The following is a 13,446-nucleotide window of genomic DNA, read 5'->3' as shown; positions in this document are numbered from 1 at the left end:
GAACCACAGCAACCCTCACACCCTACCTTGGAGCAGGCGATGCGTCCATTCAAGCACTGGCAGGTGTTACAGTCATCATCCCACTTGGCCCCATCGGGTATTACACTCCCCATGGTGATGCAAGGTCTCCCTGAAACTGAGAGGCAGAGATGCATGAGTACAAGTTTCTTCTTCCATCGATGGGATTATGGTTCTTAATCTTCCCTCCCTATTATGAAGTGGTTACACCTGTGTCCTTTGCCATGTGACCACAATTCTTTCCATGACATGAGGCACGTGTACTCCCGACCCCCCACTGACTCCTCATTCGCCTACATGACTAGCTTTGGTTGATAAAGTGATAGTAGTGACCTGAGAAACCCTCTCATCAGGCTTTCAGAGATCACCTCCTGTGTGCCTGCCATGTATCATGAAAAGCACATGCCTTGGAGACAGCTGCCTATTGGTCCACTTGAATGGGACTCACAGCACAATCATTCCACCCACAAGCAACAAAAACAAAGGCTGACTGCAAGCCACAGGGCTTGAAGCTGCTTTGTTACACAGCATTCGTATTCAACAGCTGAGTATGAGAAGATCCCATGTGTTTCCCTTTTTCTGTTAACTCCCACTGTGCATCCCTCCCCGAGCGTGGAGCCCACTCCTGAGCAGCCAACTGATGACCGGGAGACCCCTTGGTCCTGAAGAAACGGGGCTGCATGTGGGAGCACAAGCCATCAGATCAGCACTTGAGCGGCCAAGGCAGAGAATCACCAGTTCAAGGCCAGTCTGAGCTATAAAATGAAGCCCTTGTCTCAAAAACTAAAAAGACACACAGACAGCCTGGGCCTGGCATACATACCTTCTTGGCACCTGGTACCACTGTGCCCCAGGGGGCAGATACACCGGTAGCCATTGATCTCATCCACACAGGTTGCTCCAAAGGCACAAGGTGAAGACTGGCATTCATTGATGTCTGAAAGAAAGGAGCTTGAGTTGAGACCCCCAACAGTTGGAAGCACATAGTCAAGTTTTTGCAGACATAGAGAAGTATTCAAATCATGAGTACAAGCTGTTTACATGAGTGAAAATTCACCAAGACACGAATTACTAATCTCCCCAAAATATACTTAACCAGTCACTGACCCTCCAAAGATTACTAGTAACTGACTTTTAACAGCTGAGAACCATTTTTGTAGGCAGCAATTTCTACTCAAGTTCCTGTGTCACTGACAGTACAATTTAGAGGAAGGCCAGCAGCCTTTTCCTGAAAAAAGGCCAGAGTAAATACTGCAGACTTTAAGGGCCACAAGGTCTATCACAACTACTGGACTCATGTGGTATTGTAAAAGTAGTTACAGACAAGCAACAAACAAGTGTGGCTCTGTGCCGACAGAACTTTATAAAGATAGGTAGTAAGCCAGATGTGGCCCCCAGAAAGTTGCTTGCCAAACCCCAATCTAGAAGCATAAAATAAGTACAAGCTATCCTCACCTAGCACTGAGGTCAATCCCAGAATTGGGAATGTGGGGGCAACAACAATACAGTTATTATATTACCTTTACTGAATGTAAAAGAAACAGTATGTAAAAGTAAATAAAAGTAGGAGAAAGCTTACAATAAAGAATAAACTTTCAGCTTCCTGAAACACTATACCCTCTACCTCCCACTTTTCTTTTAGTCATTTCTCTGGGCCTGATCAGATCCATCACAGACCAGTCCATGGAAGCCACAGTCCCAGCCCCTTCATTTGTGTTAGCCTGGTCCTACCCCAGTGTCACTGTGGCTAGCATCCGCTTACCCACAATTTCATGTTAGTCATGAGGAAAAGCATACACTTTCCTTGGGGCTATAGCATAGCTTAATCATCAAATTCTGTGGCTGGCACAATCCCCAAGAACAAGGCAGCTGTGCTACCCTAGGAATTACTGGAAAGTACCTGGGAGGAGCCAGCTAGGGGCACTTTAATCCCAGCTGGAGGCAGATCACTAAATTTTGACTATGGCTTTGTTGTTGTTTTTTCGTTTTTTGCTAGTAGGGTACTTGAACTCAGGGTCTGGGTACTGCCCTTTAGCGTTTTTTGCTCAAGGCTAATGCTCTACCACTTGAGCCACACCTCCACTTCCAGCTTTTTGGTGCTTATTTGGGAGTAAGAGAGTGTGAACAAACGTTCCTGCCTGGACTGGCTTGGAACTGGGATCCTCACCATCTGGGCTTCCTTAGTAACTAAGATTATAGGCATGAGCCATTAGTGCCTTTTTTTTGGTCAGTCGTGGGGCCTGAACTCCAGGCCTGGGTGCTGTCCCTCAGCTCTTTAGCTAAGGCTAGCACTCTACCACTTGAGCCATACGCCACTTTTGGCTTTTACTGTTCATGTGGTGCTAAGGAATTGAACCCAAGGCCTCGCTCTACCACTGAGCCACTTTCCCAGCCCCTGACTTTTCATTTTTAAGGATGAAACATTCACAAGCTGAAGAATGGAACCAGGGGATAGAGCCAATGGGGAAACCCGGACGAGGGCAGTCCTTACTTATTCTGCAATCAGGCCCAGCAAAACCTGGAGCACATTCACACCGGTACCAGTTGTCTCCATCCACGCAGGTGCCACTGTTGTAACTAAGAAGAAAGCGAAGACCAGCTCAGTTACTCCTGACCCACAACTCCATCCAGCCATCGCACCAAGTCATGCCGCTACCATCACGTGGCTTTCATCTTTGGCCACATTCACCACTGCCTGAGCCACCCCAAAAATACTGATGCCTGGGCCTTACCCCCTAGAGAATCTAATTTCCGAGATCTCAGTTGCAGCCCAGGCATCGGGACTTTTAAAAGCTCCCCAGGCGATTTGTGTGTGCAGCCAAGGTTGAGAATTTGCTGCTCTAAATGAAGACACAACCTGGCTAATTAAAGTGTGGTCCGCACAGCACCAAGATGGGCATCGCCTGGGAGCTTGTTAGAAAAGTAGAGCCCCACCCCAGACCTCTTGAATCAGAACCCACATTTTAAACTCAATCCCGGGAGATTCCCATGCATATTACAGCTGACAAGTAAGATCTCAAAAGGCTGCCACACTTACCAGGGATGAGGGCTGCAGTCATTGGTATCTGCAAAGAAAAGACAACAGTAAGGTCTTCGGCAGGGGGGAAATGGGGGTCTTAGCCCTCAGTAAAAATCACCACTTGTTTCCATAATACCCATATGATAAAGTCACAGTTAACACCAGCCAAATATACTTAAAACCTCTGCTAAATTGGAACCAGGCCCATACCACACTCAGTTTCATTTGCCGTGGGACACATGTACACAGGAAGAGGCCCTGGTAGGGGACTTAGGGATTGGGGTGAGAATGGGAGGAAGGCTGCTGGTCAGACCCAGAGCTGGGAACGGAGACACCATCTGTCTCCACTTATCTCATCGGAGCTTTTTCTCATGCCCAGGTCAGGACTGTATCCTATCAAGTCATTAATACAGACCCAGGTGATATAAAAGCAGACATCAAACAGTGCTGCTTCTGGTTTCTGGTTTCGATTGCAAGTCCCCAAGGACACCAGGATCTGCTCCAGCAGCCCTGAGAGAGTTCAGGGGGAAAGACACTCACTCTGAGTGCAGATGGGCCCCTCCCAGCCTTCTTTGCAGACACATGTGAAGGTCTCGCCATTGACCACACAGGTTCCCCCATTATGGCAGGGGTTGGGCAGGCAGCTACTGTTTCTGGCTACAAGACAAGAACAGACAAGACCACCCTCCCTGAGGATCTGGTAGGCTAGAGAAGCATGCACTAGGTTCAAGGAAATGACGGTAAGCAGAGTCATTCAGGTGGCTACACACCCCCACACACCCTGCCGATCCCACTCAGGATGAAGAGTTACCTATGTTACAGGTTGTTCCTTCCCAGCCTCCAGGACACATGCACTTAAACGCATCCCCTTCATCATAGCAGGTGCCGCCATTGTTGCATGTGGCCTCATCACATTGGCTGTCACCTGGAGGAAGAACATCTCGTGATCAGCCTCAGCACACCTACTTCTCACAGGAGACAGAACCGAGGACCCAGGCAGCTAACACTCACGGGAGTGGCAGGTCTTTCCTTTCCAACCATTTTTACAGTCACAGTAGAAGTCGTTAACCAGGTCACGACACGTGCCCCCATTGTGGCAAGGGTTCTGGCTGCAGTCATTAATATCTAGAATCAAAAAAAGAGACAGTAGCTGAAGAAGATTCCAGGACCATTCACCATACACAGGAACAAAGCTTTCTTAGGGCTATTTCTTTTTATGTTTATAGGTTATATTTTTGAAGACACATGATAAAATCATTTATAACATAATAAAACAGAACTATAAAATGCCCCAAAACAAAAGAAACCGCACTTACATCCACAGTTCTCTTAATAAAAGGTATCTTCGTGCCACTATCCAGATCTGTCTAGATCTTCATTTATAATAAGCCTTCTAGCCCACCAACCTACTCTTTCTAACCCCTGCTTTCTACTGAGCATGTCCTGAGAACATGTGAGTGCTTCCCAAGACTTTACCCCTTTTCAAGGAAAACAATGGGCTTCCAATTGGGCTACTTGGAATACTACAAGTTAGGCAAGTAGCACACAGTGCCCTGGGTATTCCTACGACAATTCTAATCAAGATGAACAAAAATTAAAAACAAAACAGAACCATGTCTATTTATCTTTATAAAGGGTGACATTATCCTAACTACCAATCTCATTCTATAGCTTCTCAGGTCCTCTCCCCTTATTTCTCAGTAAATGCACACAGAACACAAACAGTGAGTCTGCCAGGGCATTACTTCCAGAGATTTCTATACAAGGGAAAGCTCTCCCTGACTTGAGGAAAAGGTGAAATAATCCACCCACCACCTCCACCTCCACCTCCCACCTCCACAAGACCCAGGGACTCACTGGTTTCACAGTAGGCTCCCTCCCAGCCATCACTGCAGATACACTTGTATGAATTGACACCGTCAATGCAAGTGCCACCATTTTTACAGGGGTTGCTCTCGCAATCATTAATATCTAGGAAAAGAAAAAAAATCAGAACTGAAGAACAAGTAAGGCCCCCAAAGCAAGCATTGTCTTGCTGTTTTCCTGAGGTACCCAGTATCTCAAAATTCTAAACTCGTCAGGACGTTCTCCTGACAGGTGGCTAATCAAGCCAGTTTCCAGACAGTAGCCCCTGCCAATTTTATTCAATTGCCTCCACACAGTTATTTGGTGAGCCAGGGGAAGAAAACTTCTACAGAAGACGAGCCACTCAAATTACTAAGATACCCATACATTAGTCAGGGGAGCTTCAGAAGCATCTAGGTGATCTGGTCAATGGAATAAACCTCAGTCCCAGATCCCAAATGTCATGATTTGGGATTGGGAACTGGTCTCTTCCTCTTTAACTTTCTGGTTAAAGTAATTCCAACTCAAATGTTCCTAAGCTGAGCAGTGATGGGGGCAGAAGGCACCGCACTCTCTTCCCTGATGATGGTCTTACTTTCATGGCAGTATGTTCCTGTGAAGCCTTTGTTACAGTCGCAGGTGAATTTGCCTCCCGACTGGCTCTTGCACTTCCCGTGGGGGCCACAGACGTTGGAGGAGATATACCGCACCCCTTCAGGTGTGTCATTGGAAGCCATGGCCACGGTGCAGCTGTCAATCACTGGAATACAGACTTTGAATCAGATCCCAGCCACAGAGACAGAGACAAGAGACAGACACAGACACACACACACACACAGAGCATCAATAAGCAAGGAGCCTGCCTTACGGGAGAGGGACTCCCTTTGTTAAAGAGAATAAGACAGCAAAAGACATCTTGGGACCAAGACCACATGGCACACCAACCATGATAGGCCAAGTTAAGACTCCAGCTGGGTGATCTCATGGTTCATATTGTTATTTTTAATACAGTAGCTATATAAAGAGGTTTCAACTCAACATGTCAACTTATTAACACAATGCATCTTGATCACTGTCTTCCCCTATCATTCTCCCCCAATCTGATTTTAAAGACTTTTTCTAAGCCTCCTTCATCCCTCTTAACATCTACCTCATTTGTTAAGTACTTGCTAATGCAAAAAGGCCTGCTCAACTTCCTTCCATCTTAATCTTAATTAAGCAAGGCTGAAGGAGAAAATTACAGAAACTTTAAGGTTGTGCTGCTCCAAATAGCAGGCATGAGCCACATGTGGCTGTGTTTAAAGGACCAGTAAATGAATGTTTTCTTGTTGTACTTGGTGACAATCTAAATGCCCAAGGACACTACACGTGGCCTGTGGCTACTGTAACCTGATGCAGATATTATAGAACATCCCCACTGTTGCCAAGTTCCACGGACAGCATCACTGTGAGGAATTGGTCTTGGTGTGGTGCTGCAAATCAGCCCACCCCAGAACCAAAATGATAAATGGATTTCACATTCCCTCCCCTGGGCTACTTGTATACTGGCAGGCCTGAACAGATTGTTTCCACGTGTTCTGGCTTCCCCAAGCGATCAGATAAAAGCAGTTGCAATCTATTGGTCTCCTTTACCTATATACCACTTCTACAAGCCTGAGGGGAGATAGCAAACATGGGATAAGAGGAGGTCTGGAAACATCTAGGTCCTGGGGGAGAGAGGTACCTTCACAAGGTGTAGTGCGGCAGTGGTCTTTCAGGTGTGAGCAGTTCTTGCCCTCATAGTCCTCTGGGCACTTGCAGAAATAGTCGCTGGCTCGATTGTAGCACTGAGCACCATTCTGGCAGGGGTTGGGTTCACAATAATCTATGTCGAGCTGCAATTATCAGGAACAAGGAAGAAGGGGCAGAAAGCAAAGTAAAACAAAAGGCATTGCCATCCCTTCTCTGAGAAGAGCAGCTACTGAATCAGACTCCCCCTCATCTACTTCTACAAGAAGACACCCTGAACATGACACATCTCTTGTCCTAGGGAATGCTAGAGTCCAGGTAAACAAAATGCATGTCAAGCCAGGTACTGTGCTCCATGCCTGTAATCTTAGCTACCCAGGAGGCTTAGATCTAAGGATCGAGATTCAAAGCCAGCCCAAGCAGCAAAGCCCACGAGACTCATCTCCAATTAGCCACCAAAAAGAAGCACAAAGAAAGAGGTATATGGCTCAAGTGTTAACAATGCCAGCCTTGAGCACAAAAGCTAAGGGACAGAACCCAGGCCCCAAGTTCAAGTCCTAGTGCCAACACACAAATCCCAAAAAATACAGAGCAGAGTGGCAGAGGAGTAGAACTGAGAGTGTAAAATGAACCAAACCAAAATAGACATGCTAAGCAAGCTCAGAAATTGTTTATCAGCATCTCTGTCCACCAGCATTTGTCTAGCAGAGATTCTCTAGTTAATTAGATGTTAACAGACGTCATGAGACCCCAGACACAAGAATATGGGTGTGTGTTTGGGGGGCAGGGGAGAGGGTGTGGCAAGGACAAGGGGGAGGAGGCTCTGCCATAAAATCTTAACCCAAATCTGAGGTTTCTGCCTCCGCTCACCTGACAGAGGTTTCCAGAGAAACCAGTGGGACACAGACACTGGAATCTGTTAATTTCATTCTGACAGTGACCCCCATTCAAACAGGGGTTGCTGGCACATTCATCGATGTCTCTCTCACAGTGATCGCCTGCATAGCCAGGTGGACAGATACAGCGATAACCATTAACCAAATCCTGGAAGAGGAGAAGGGGAGGGGGAAGAAACATGCTTTTTTTTCTATGTATTCCACAAACACAGAGCTCCAGCGGTTTAACACGACTGCTGCGGTTCTGCTGATTCATTGAAATAGCCAAAAGCCAAGCCTCTCGCCAGGGGTTAGTAGTTTCTGCATGCATGCCTTTGAAATGACTCTGGAGAGGCTGGGGTTAGTAACATGAGCCCAAGTCAAACTTCCAGGGACTCATTTTTCACCTGCATTTTTAAATCTCACAGGGACACAGCTCTCCCAAGCATCATAAAATCTTATGATTTGCTGTCAATTGGCAAGATTTTCATTGACACAGACGTTTAACGTACCCGACAGGTGGCGTCATTCTGACACTGGCCAAGGCAGTCATTAATATCTAAAAGACAAATAAGTCATCACATTAAAGAGACACTTGACATTGAAATTGAAAAGCCTTCACAGCTCAGTACAGATAAAATTTCAAATCAGATTTCCTCTATGCTTCCTGTGAGATAAGGTATTACATATTACACTGGGGGGGGGATCCTCCCTAATTCTTCCAAACTGAGGGAGTGAAACTTCACATCATTGTTTTAATCACTTTATCAGAATATGGCTACTATTAGCAGCTAATGAGCCTGATAAATTATATGTTTTCCTTGCTGTGCTGGCCACTCCCTTTCCAAAAGCATTTCCGCTATAAAGGTTTCCTCCTACTCCATGATGCTCATTTGGCCAGCATACACAAGGCTGCAAGTTCAATCCTTTAACATCAGAAATGTTTTTTCTTGAATGTCTTAGAAATGGAGTGGGAGAATTAATAGGCAAAGTTTCATGAAAACAATGAAAAATCAACACAGTCACTCACTTATGTCACAATTCTGACCCATCCAGCCAGGAAGACAATCACAGTAGTAGCTGCCAATCAGATTCTTACAGGATTTGGCATTTACACAAGGTTTGGCCTCACATTCATTTGCATCTGAAAAGAAACAAGGATGAGCAAGGAGAAACAGAGTTCAGCACCCCCAACCCCCCCCAAGAGGCACCATATCAATAGGTTGGTCTGCAATAAGGGGCATTTTAACAAGCCAGCTAAAGAAGAAAATACTAGGCCCCTAGTATTTTGAGCACCTAAGCCTTCTCCCTAGCTGTTATCGAATAAGGAAAGCTAATTGATTACTTTCTAGCTGCTGGTTAACAACTGGTCCCCCAAAGAATAGCAGAAAGCCACCAGGCATTTCTGTGCAAAACCAGTGCAGCCTAGTTGCTGGGATTTCAGCAGGGCCAGAAGAATGCAGACAGCTCATTCCTCATGAGATCATCCCTGTTTGGAACCCAGCTGAACACTCCTAAGGACAGAGGGATTGACATGGTTCAAGGAATCCCACAACTTTCCCACAGGGCCTAAAAAAAGCGAGCCCATTTGCATTCAAGTTATTTCTCCAGGACCCATGAGACTCTTGATAATAAATTACTTCTTAGGATGATAGAATGCAAACTTGCTCCACCGCTGGCCACATGCTCATCTCTCTTCCCGGGTTTGAATGGCAAAGCCACCCCTCAGTTCAGGAATTAAGAGTCACAAGAATTTTCTTACCTAACTGGCACGTCTTGCCAGTCCACTGGGGAGGGCACACACACTTAAATCCGTTTACCAAGTCCTGGCAGGTGCCCCCGTGGGAACAGTTATTTGGAGAACAGTCATCAATGTCTGCTCAATGGGGGGAGGGAGGGGGAGAGGAGACAATTTAATTTCAATCCATTTGGTAATCAGATAATACAGTCACAACTCTCCTGAGGAGCCCAATGGCAGCTATAAGCAAACTACAAGTAAAGCTATAGTAGGGCAAGTGGGAGGGTAATGATAAGGCCCAAGCCTTGATTTTAGCTTTAAATCCCCCACTGCCCCAGTTCATTTAATCCTCCCTTAAGCAGTGGGGGAGAAAAAGACAGCTGGAGCATCAACTCAGTGACAACACTAGATAATCTTTACTTTGAAAGGAATAGTTTTCATTGTGGCTCAGAGGTCACAAAGGGAAGGTATAGAAAAGTAACTTCTTTACAGGTAGAAAATCATCTGCTGCTGATCTGTTCGGTTTCCCCACAATAACACACCCAGATGCTATACCCTCCTGCACTGGGTCGCAGATTTCCCACTTTGGTTATGATGTGAACCACATGTGCATTAACCAACAGAGCCTTTGTGATGTCCTTTAGAACTGAGAATCGCTACCATCCTGTTTAAGCAAGGCACAAGAAGCCTTACCTGCACCCCTAGGTAATGGATGAGGTCTAGATGCAAGACCAGGCCTCTGACCCCAGAACCCACATCCTAAACCATACTTCTCACTGCTCTTGAGGGTGCGGATGACAGTGGTTTTCAAGCCTGGCTGCACCTCAGATTCCAGCATCTCATTCAAGACAATAGAACTGGAGGGAATCTGTGGTACCCAGTGCCCTGCACTGTGAAGCATCCCATGAGGTCCCAACATAGGGCCAGCTTTCACAATAGAGCAAGCTCTGCAGCCTGGTCTGATGAAAAACATCCCCTGAAAAAGCCTCCCCATAGTTCAGGGAGAATAACCAGGATTGAAGGTATCAGGGCTCTAGCAATACATGCATAAAAGGAGCTGTTCCATGAGAAATCTCTGCCAGTCACAGTTCCATTCTGGCAGGTTTGATGGAAGCCCTTGGAGACTTGACCAGACTCCATACAGCACCCATTCTTCTCCCACTCAGACAGACCTGTCATTAGGTCATTAAGTGGAACAAGCCCAAGTATCTCTCACCAACCCTATCTTAACCCTCCAGAAAAGACACTGACCAAAGCCTAGACTTACTTGTAGAACATGTGGGTCCAGTCCAGCCAGGAGAACACTCGCACTCAAACCCCAGGGAGGTCTCTTTGCAGCTGCCTCTGTTGTGGCAAGGATCTGAGAGACAAGCGTGCTCAGCTGCAAAAACCAGAACAGTCAGACACCCACTCCTTGCCCGGCCCTCCCCCTGCACCTAAGTCCCACACCCTCAGCCACCAAGTCCAGCATGTTGCAAAAAAGTAAAAGCCAAGCATGTGACGTAACCCTGATGTGTCGAGGAAAAAAGAAGAGTTATCTTTCTTGTTAAGGTTTCCCCAACCACATTCCAACATACCTTGGAGCCCAGAGGTTCATGGGACAGACTTCCTACCCTAATCACACCACCCTAAACAAGTTATTGAGTCCAGACGTTTCACAGACCCATCAAAGGGCTGAATAACAAGTCTTTACTCTAAAAGTTATGTTCATCTTTGTATAGTGGCTTAAGTCTTTTAAACTGAATGTGCCCGAAAAAAATGAAGCAAGGTTTTTCTCACTCAGCTTGGACTACTTACCGATTTCACAGTTGGGTCCTGAGTACCCCTCGGGGCAGGAACACTGATATTTGTCAGGGCCTGTGTTGCTACAGGTTCCCCCGTTGAGACATGGCTGATGAGTCCCACAGTAATTGAGATCTGCCAAAAAGACCCCAGATGTCACAAAGGGAGAATTATCATAGCTCTAACCTCACCTCTCTTCTAAAAAGTAATTCTCCCTAAAATAATAAAATACCTCCACAGTATTAAAGGCCAATTCAAACAGATTCAGAAGAAAAGGCCCCAGCAGCAGGGATGTATCTTGGTGGTGGGGCCCTTACATAGCATGCTTAAGGCCCTGTGTTTAATCACCAGCACCACGAAAGAAAAGTTAATACCAAGTCACTAAGCCGGGTACCTGTTATCCTAGCTACTCAGAAGGCTCAGGTCTGAGCACAGCAGTTCTAAGCCAACCTGGGCAGAACAGTCCAGGAAACTCTTTATCTCCAATTAACCAGCAAAAAGCCGAAAGTGAAGCTATGGCTCAGGTGGAGGAGCATCAACCTTGAGTGAAAAAACTAAGCCAGCACCCAGGGCCTGGGTTCAAGCCTCAGTATACACACACACACACACAAACCACTGTCCTACCCCAACATCTCATCTTGCTCCTGAGGTCTGCATCCCACCTCCCAGGGCTCCCCCCTGATGGCGTACCTTTATCGCAGAGCTGACCACCCCAGTTGGTCTCACAGAGGCACTGCCAGGGCTCATTGCAGGTGCCGTGGACACATCCTGGATGCGGAATGCACTTATCGCAGTACAGGCCTTGCCATCCATACTGGCACCTGTAGACAGACAACACAGCCCCGCTTAGCCTTCTGAATATGCAGGGGGATCTGCATGGCTAAAACACTGCAGAAGGCCAGTCTGTTTTTGTTTTATTCTGGGAGACAGGATGGCAGGCTTTCAAGGCTTGGGGGTAGGGTGGGGGCTCCTTATAAACATTTCACAGTTGGGCTAAGATCCCCTCCCAGACAAAAGGAGGGCTGCCCGGGGAAGAGCCAGCATTGGGTGCCCTCCACAAAGTAACTCTCTTCTCCAGCTCCCACAAATGAGCTGAAGGTAGGGGCCTGGAATAAATCAATCCTAGGACCTTGTGGGGACAGACCATAGAAGGAAAGGACCCCTGGTGACAATAGATGTGCAAATTCTCCACCAATGCTGGGCTTGCAGCTCGGCTAGGCTTTGTCTCCACAGCAAGTCATAACTCACTCCAGTGCACAGAGACTCAAGGAGACACCATATGAGACAGGAAAATACCTCATGATGCTACTTTATAAAACCAAAAGGAGCTGGGCACTGGTGGTTCACACCTGTAATCCTATCTCTTCAAGAGGCTGAGATCTGAGGCTTGTGGTTCGCAGCCAGCCCAAGCCAGAAAGTCTTTGAGAGTCATCTCTAGTTAACCAGAAAAAAATGCTAGAAGTGGGAATTGGGGCTCAATAGTGTCTGCCTTGTGTTAAAAAAAAAAAAGCCAAACTAGAGCACAAGGCCTTAGTTCAAGCCCCAATACCAGCACAACCACAACAATGAAACAACAACAACAACAAAACATGAAGAGGGCAGGCACCCCTCTTTCAGCAAAGACTAAAACTCCTTGAGTAAAAGCAGCAACACTTGACACCAAGTCCACAGATAATTTATGACCCATTACCATGGCTGTCCATGCTAATTTAGTCATTTCTCACTTTGCGGAAAGAGGGGAGAGAAAAGGGAGAGAGAGGGGGGAGACAGGGGAGAGGAGAGAAGAGAGAGGAGAGAGGAGAAAAAAGAGAAGGGGAGAGAGAGGAGGGAGGAAGAGGGGAATAGAGGAGAAAGGAGGAAGAGAAAGGGAGAGAGGAAGGGGAGAGGAGGGAGAAGGGGCAGGGGAGAGGAGGGAGAGGGAGAGAGGAAGGAGGGGAATAGAGGGATGGAGAAAGGAGAGAAGGGGAGAGAGGGAGAGAGAGAGGGAAGAGAGGGAGAGAAGGGAGGGAGAGGAAAGAGGAGAAAATGAGGAGAGGAGAGAATAGAGAGGGAAGAGAGGAAGGGAGAGGAGAGGAGAGGAGAGGGGAGGAGAGGGGAGGAGAGGGGAGAGGGGAGAGAGGAGAGAGGGAGGAAAGAGAGGTCAGCTTAGTTTATCTAGTTTTAGGGGAGTTGAGTTTCCTTTATAAGCACCTTGTTCATCAGACTCTTTTGAAACCAGATGGTGTCTTTGATCACCAAACAAAAACACAAACATAAACCTTCACCTGGGGTGGGAGAGAGGGCAGGGTCTCAAACCACTCTCCCCTCAGGTTTCAAGCTCTCTGAAACTTTAAACGCCTTCTCAAAACCAAGCTTTTAACAAAAAGGGATGGGAGAAGGCAGGGAGCACCAGCCTGATGGTAGAACGAAAAGTAGAGCAAATGTGGGTCACGTAAAATCAT

The 13,446-nt window shown here is 46.8% G+C and overlaps 1 protein-coding gene across 1 annotated transcript in view; it reads right to left on the bottom strand.

The window, feature by feature from the left end:
- Positions 1-13,446, bottom strand: part of Jag1 (jagged 1) — a 37,108-nt gene that overhangs the window by 4,074 nt on the left and 19,588 nt on the right. Inside the window, exons 6-22 of the mRNA XM_013010956.1 lie at positions 11,696-11,826; positions 11,021-11,140; positions 10,491-10,604; positions 9,248-9,361; positions 8,516-8,629; positions 7,998-8,044; positions 7,481-7,654; positions 6,606-6,756; positions 5,478-5,642; positions 4,895-5,008; positions 4,049-4,162; positions 3,849-3,962; positions 3,578-3,694; positions 3,056-3,083; positions 2,510-2,595; positions 842-955; positions 27-136 (exon numbers count right to left, since the gene is read on the bottom strand). Of these exons, the coding sequence (XP_012866410.1) occupies positions 27-136; positions 842-955; positions 2,510-2,595; positions 3,056-3,083; positions 3,578-3,694; positions 3,849-3,962; positions 4,049-4,162; positions 4,895-5,008; positions 5,478-5,642; positions 6,606-6,756; positions 7,481-7,654; positions 7,998-8,044; positions 8,516-8,629; positions 9,248-9,361; positions 10,491-10,604; positions 11,021-11,140; positions 11,696-11,826 (1,927 nt within the window). The remainder of the gene's footprint in view (positions 1-26; positions 137-841; positions 956-2,509; positions 2,596-3,055; positions 3,084-3,577; positions 3,695-3,848; positions 3,963-4,048; positions 4,163-4,894; positions 5,009-5,477; positions 5,643-6,605; positions 6,757-7,480; positions 7,655-7,997; positions 8,045-8,515; positions 8,630-9,247; positions 9,362-10,490; positions 10,605-11,020; positions 11,141-11,695; positions 11,827-13,446) is intronic.

Source organism: Dipodomys ordii, unplaced genomic scaffold (genome assembly GCF_000151885.1).
Source record: "Dipodomys ordii isolate 6190 unplaced genomic scaffold, Dord_2.0 Scaffold13, whole genome shotgun sequence".
NCBI lineage: Eukaryota > Metazoa > Chordata > Mammalia > Rodentia > Heteromyidae > Dipodomys > Dipodomys ordii.
This window is presented reverse-complemented; position numbering and strand designations above follow the sequence as displayed.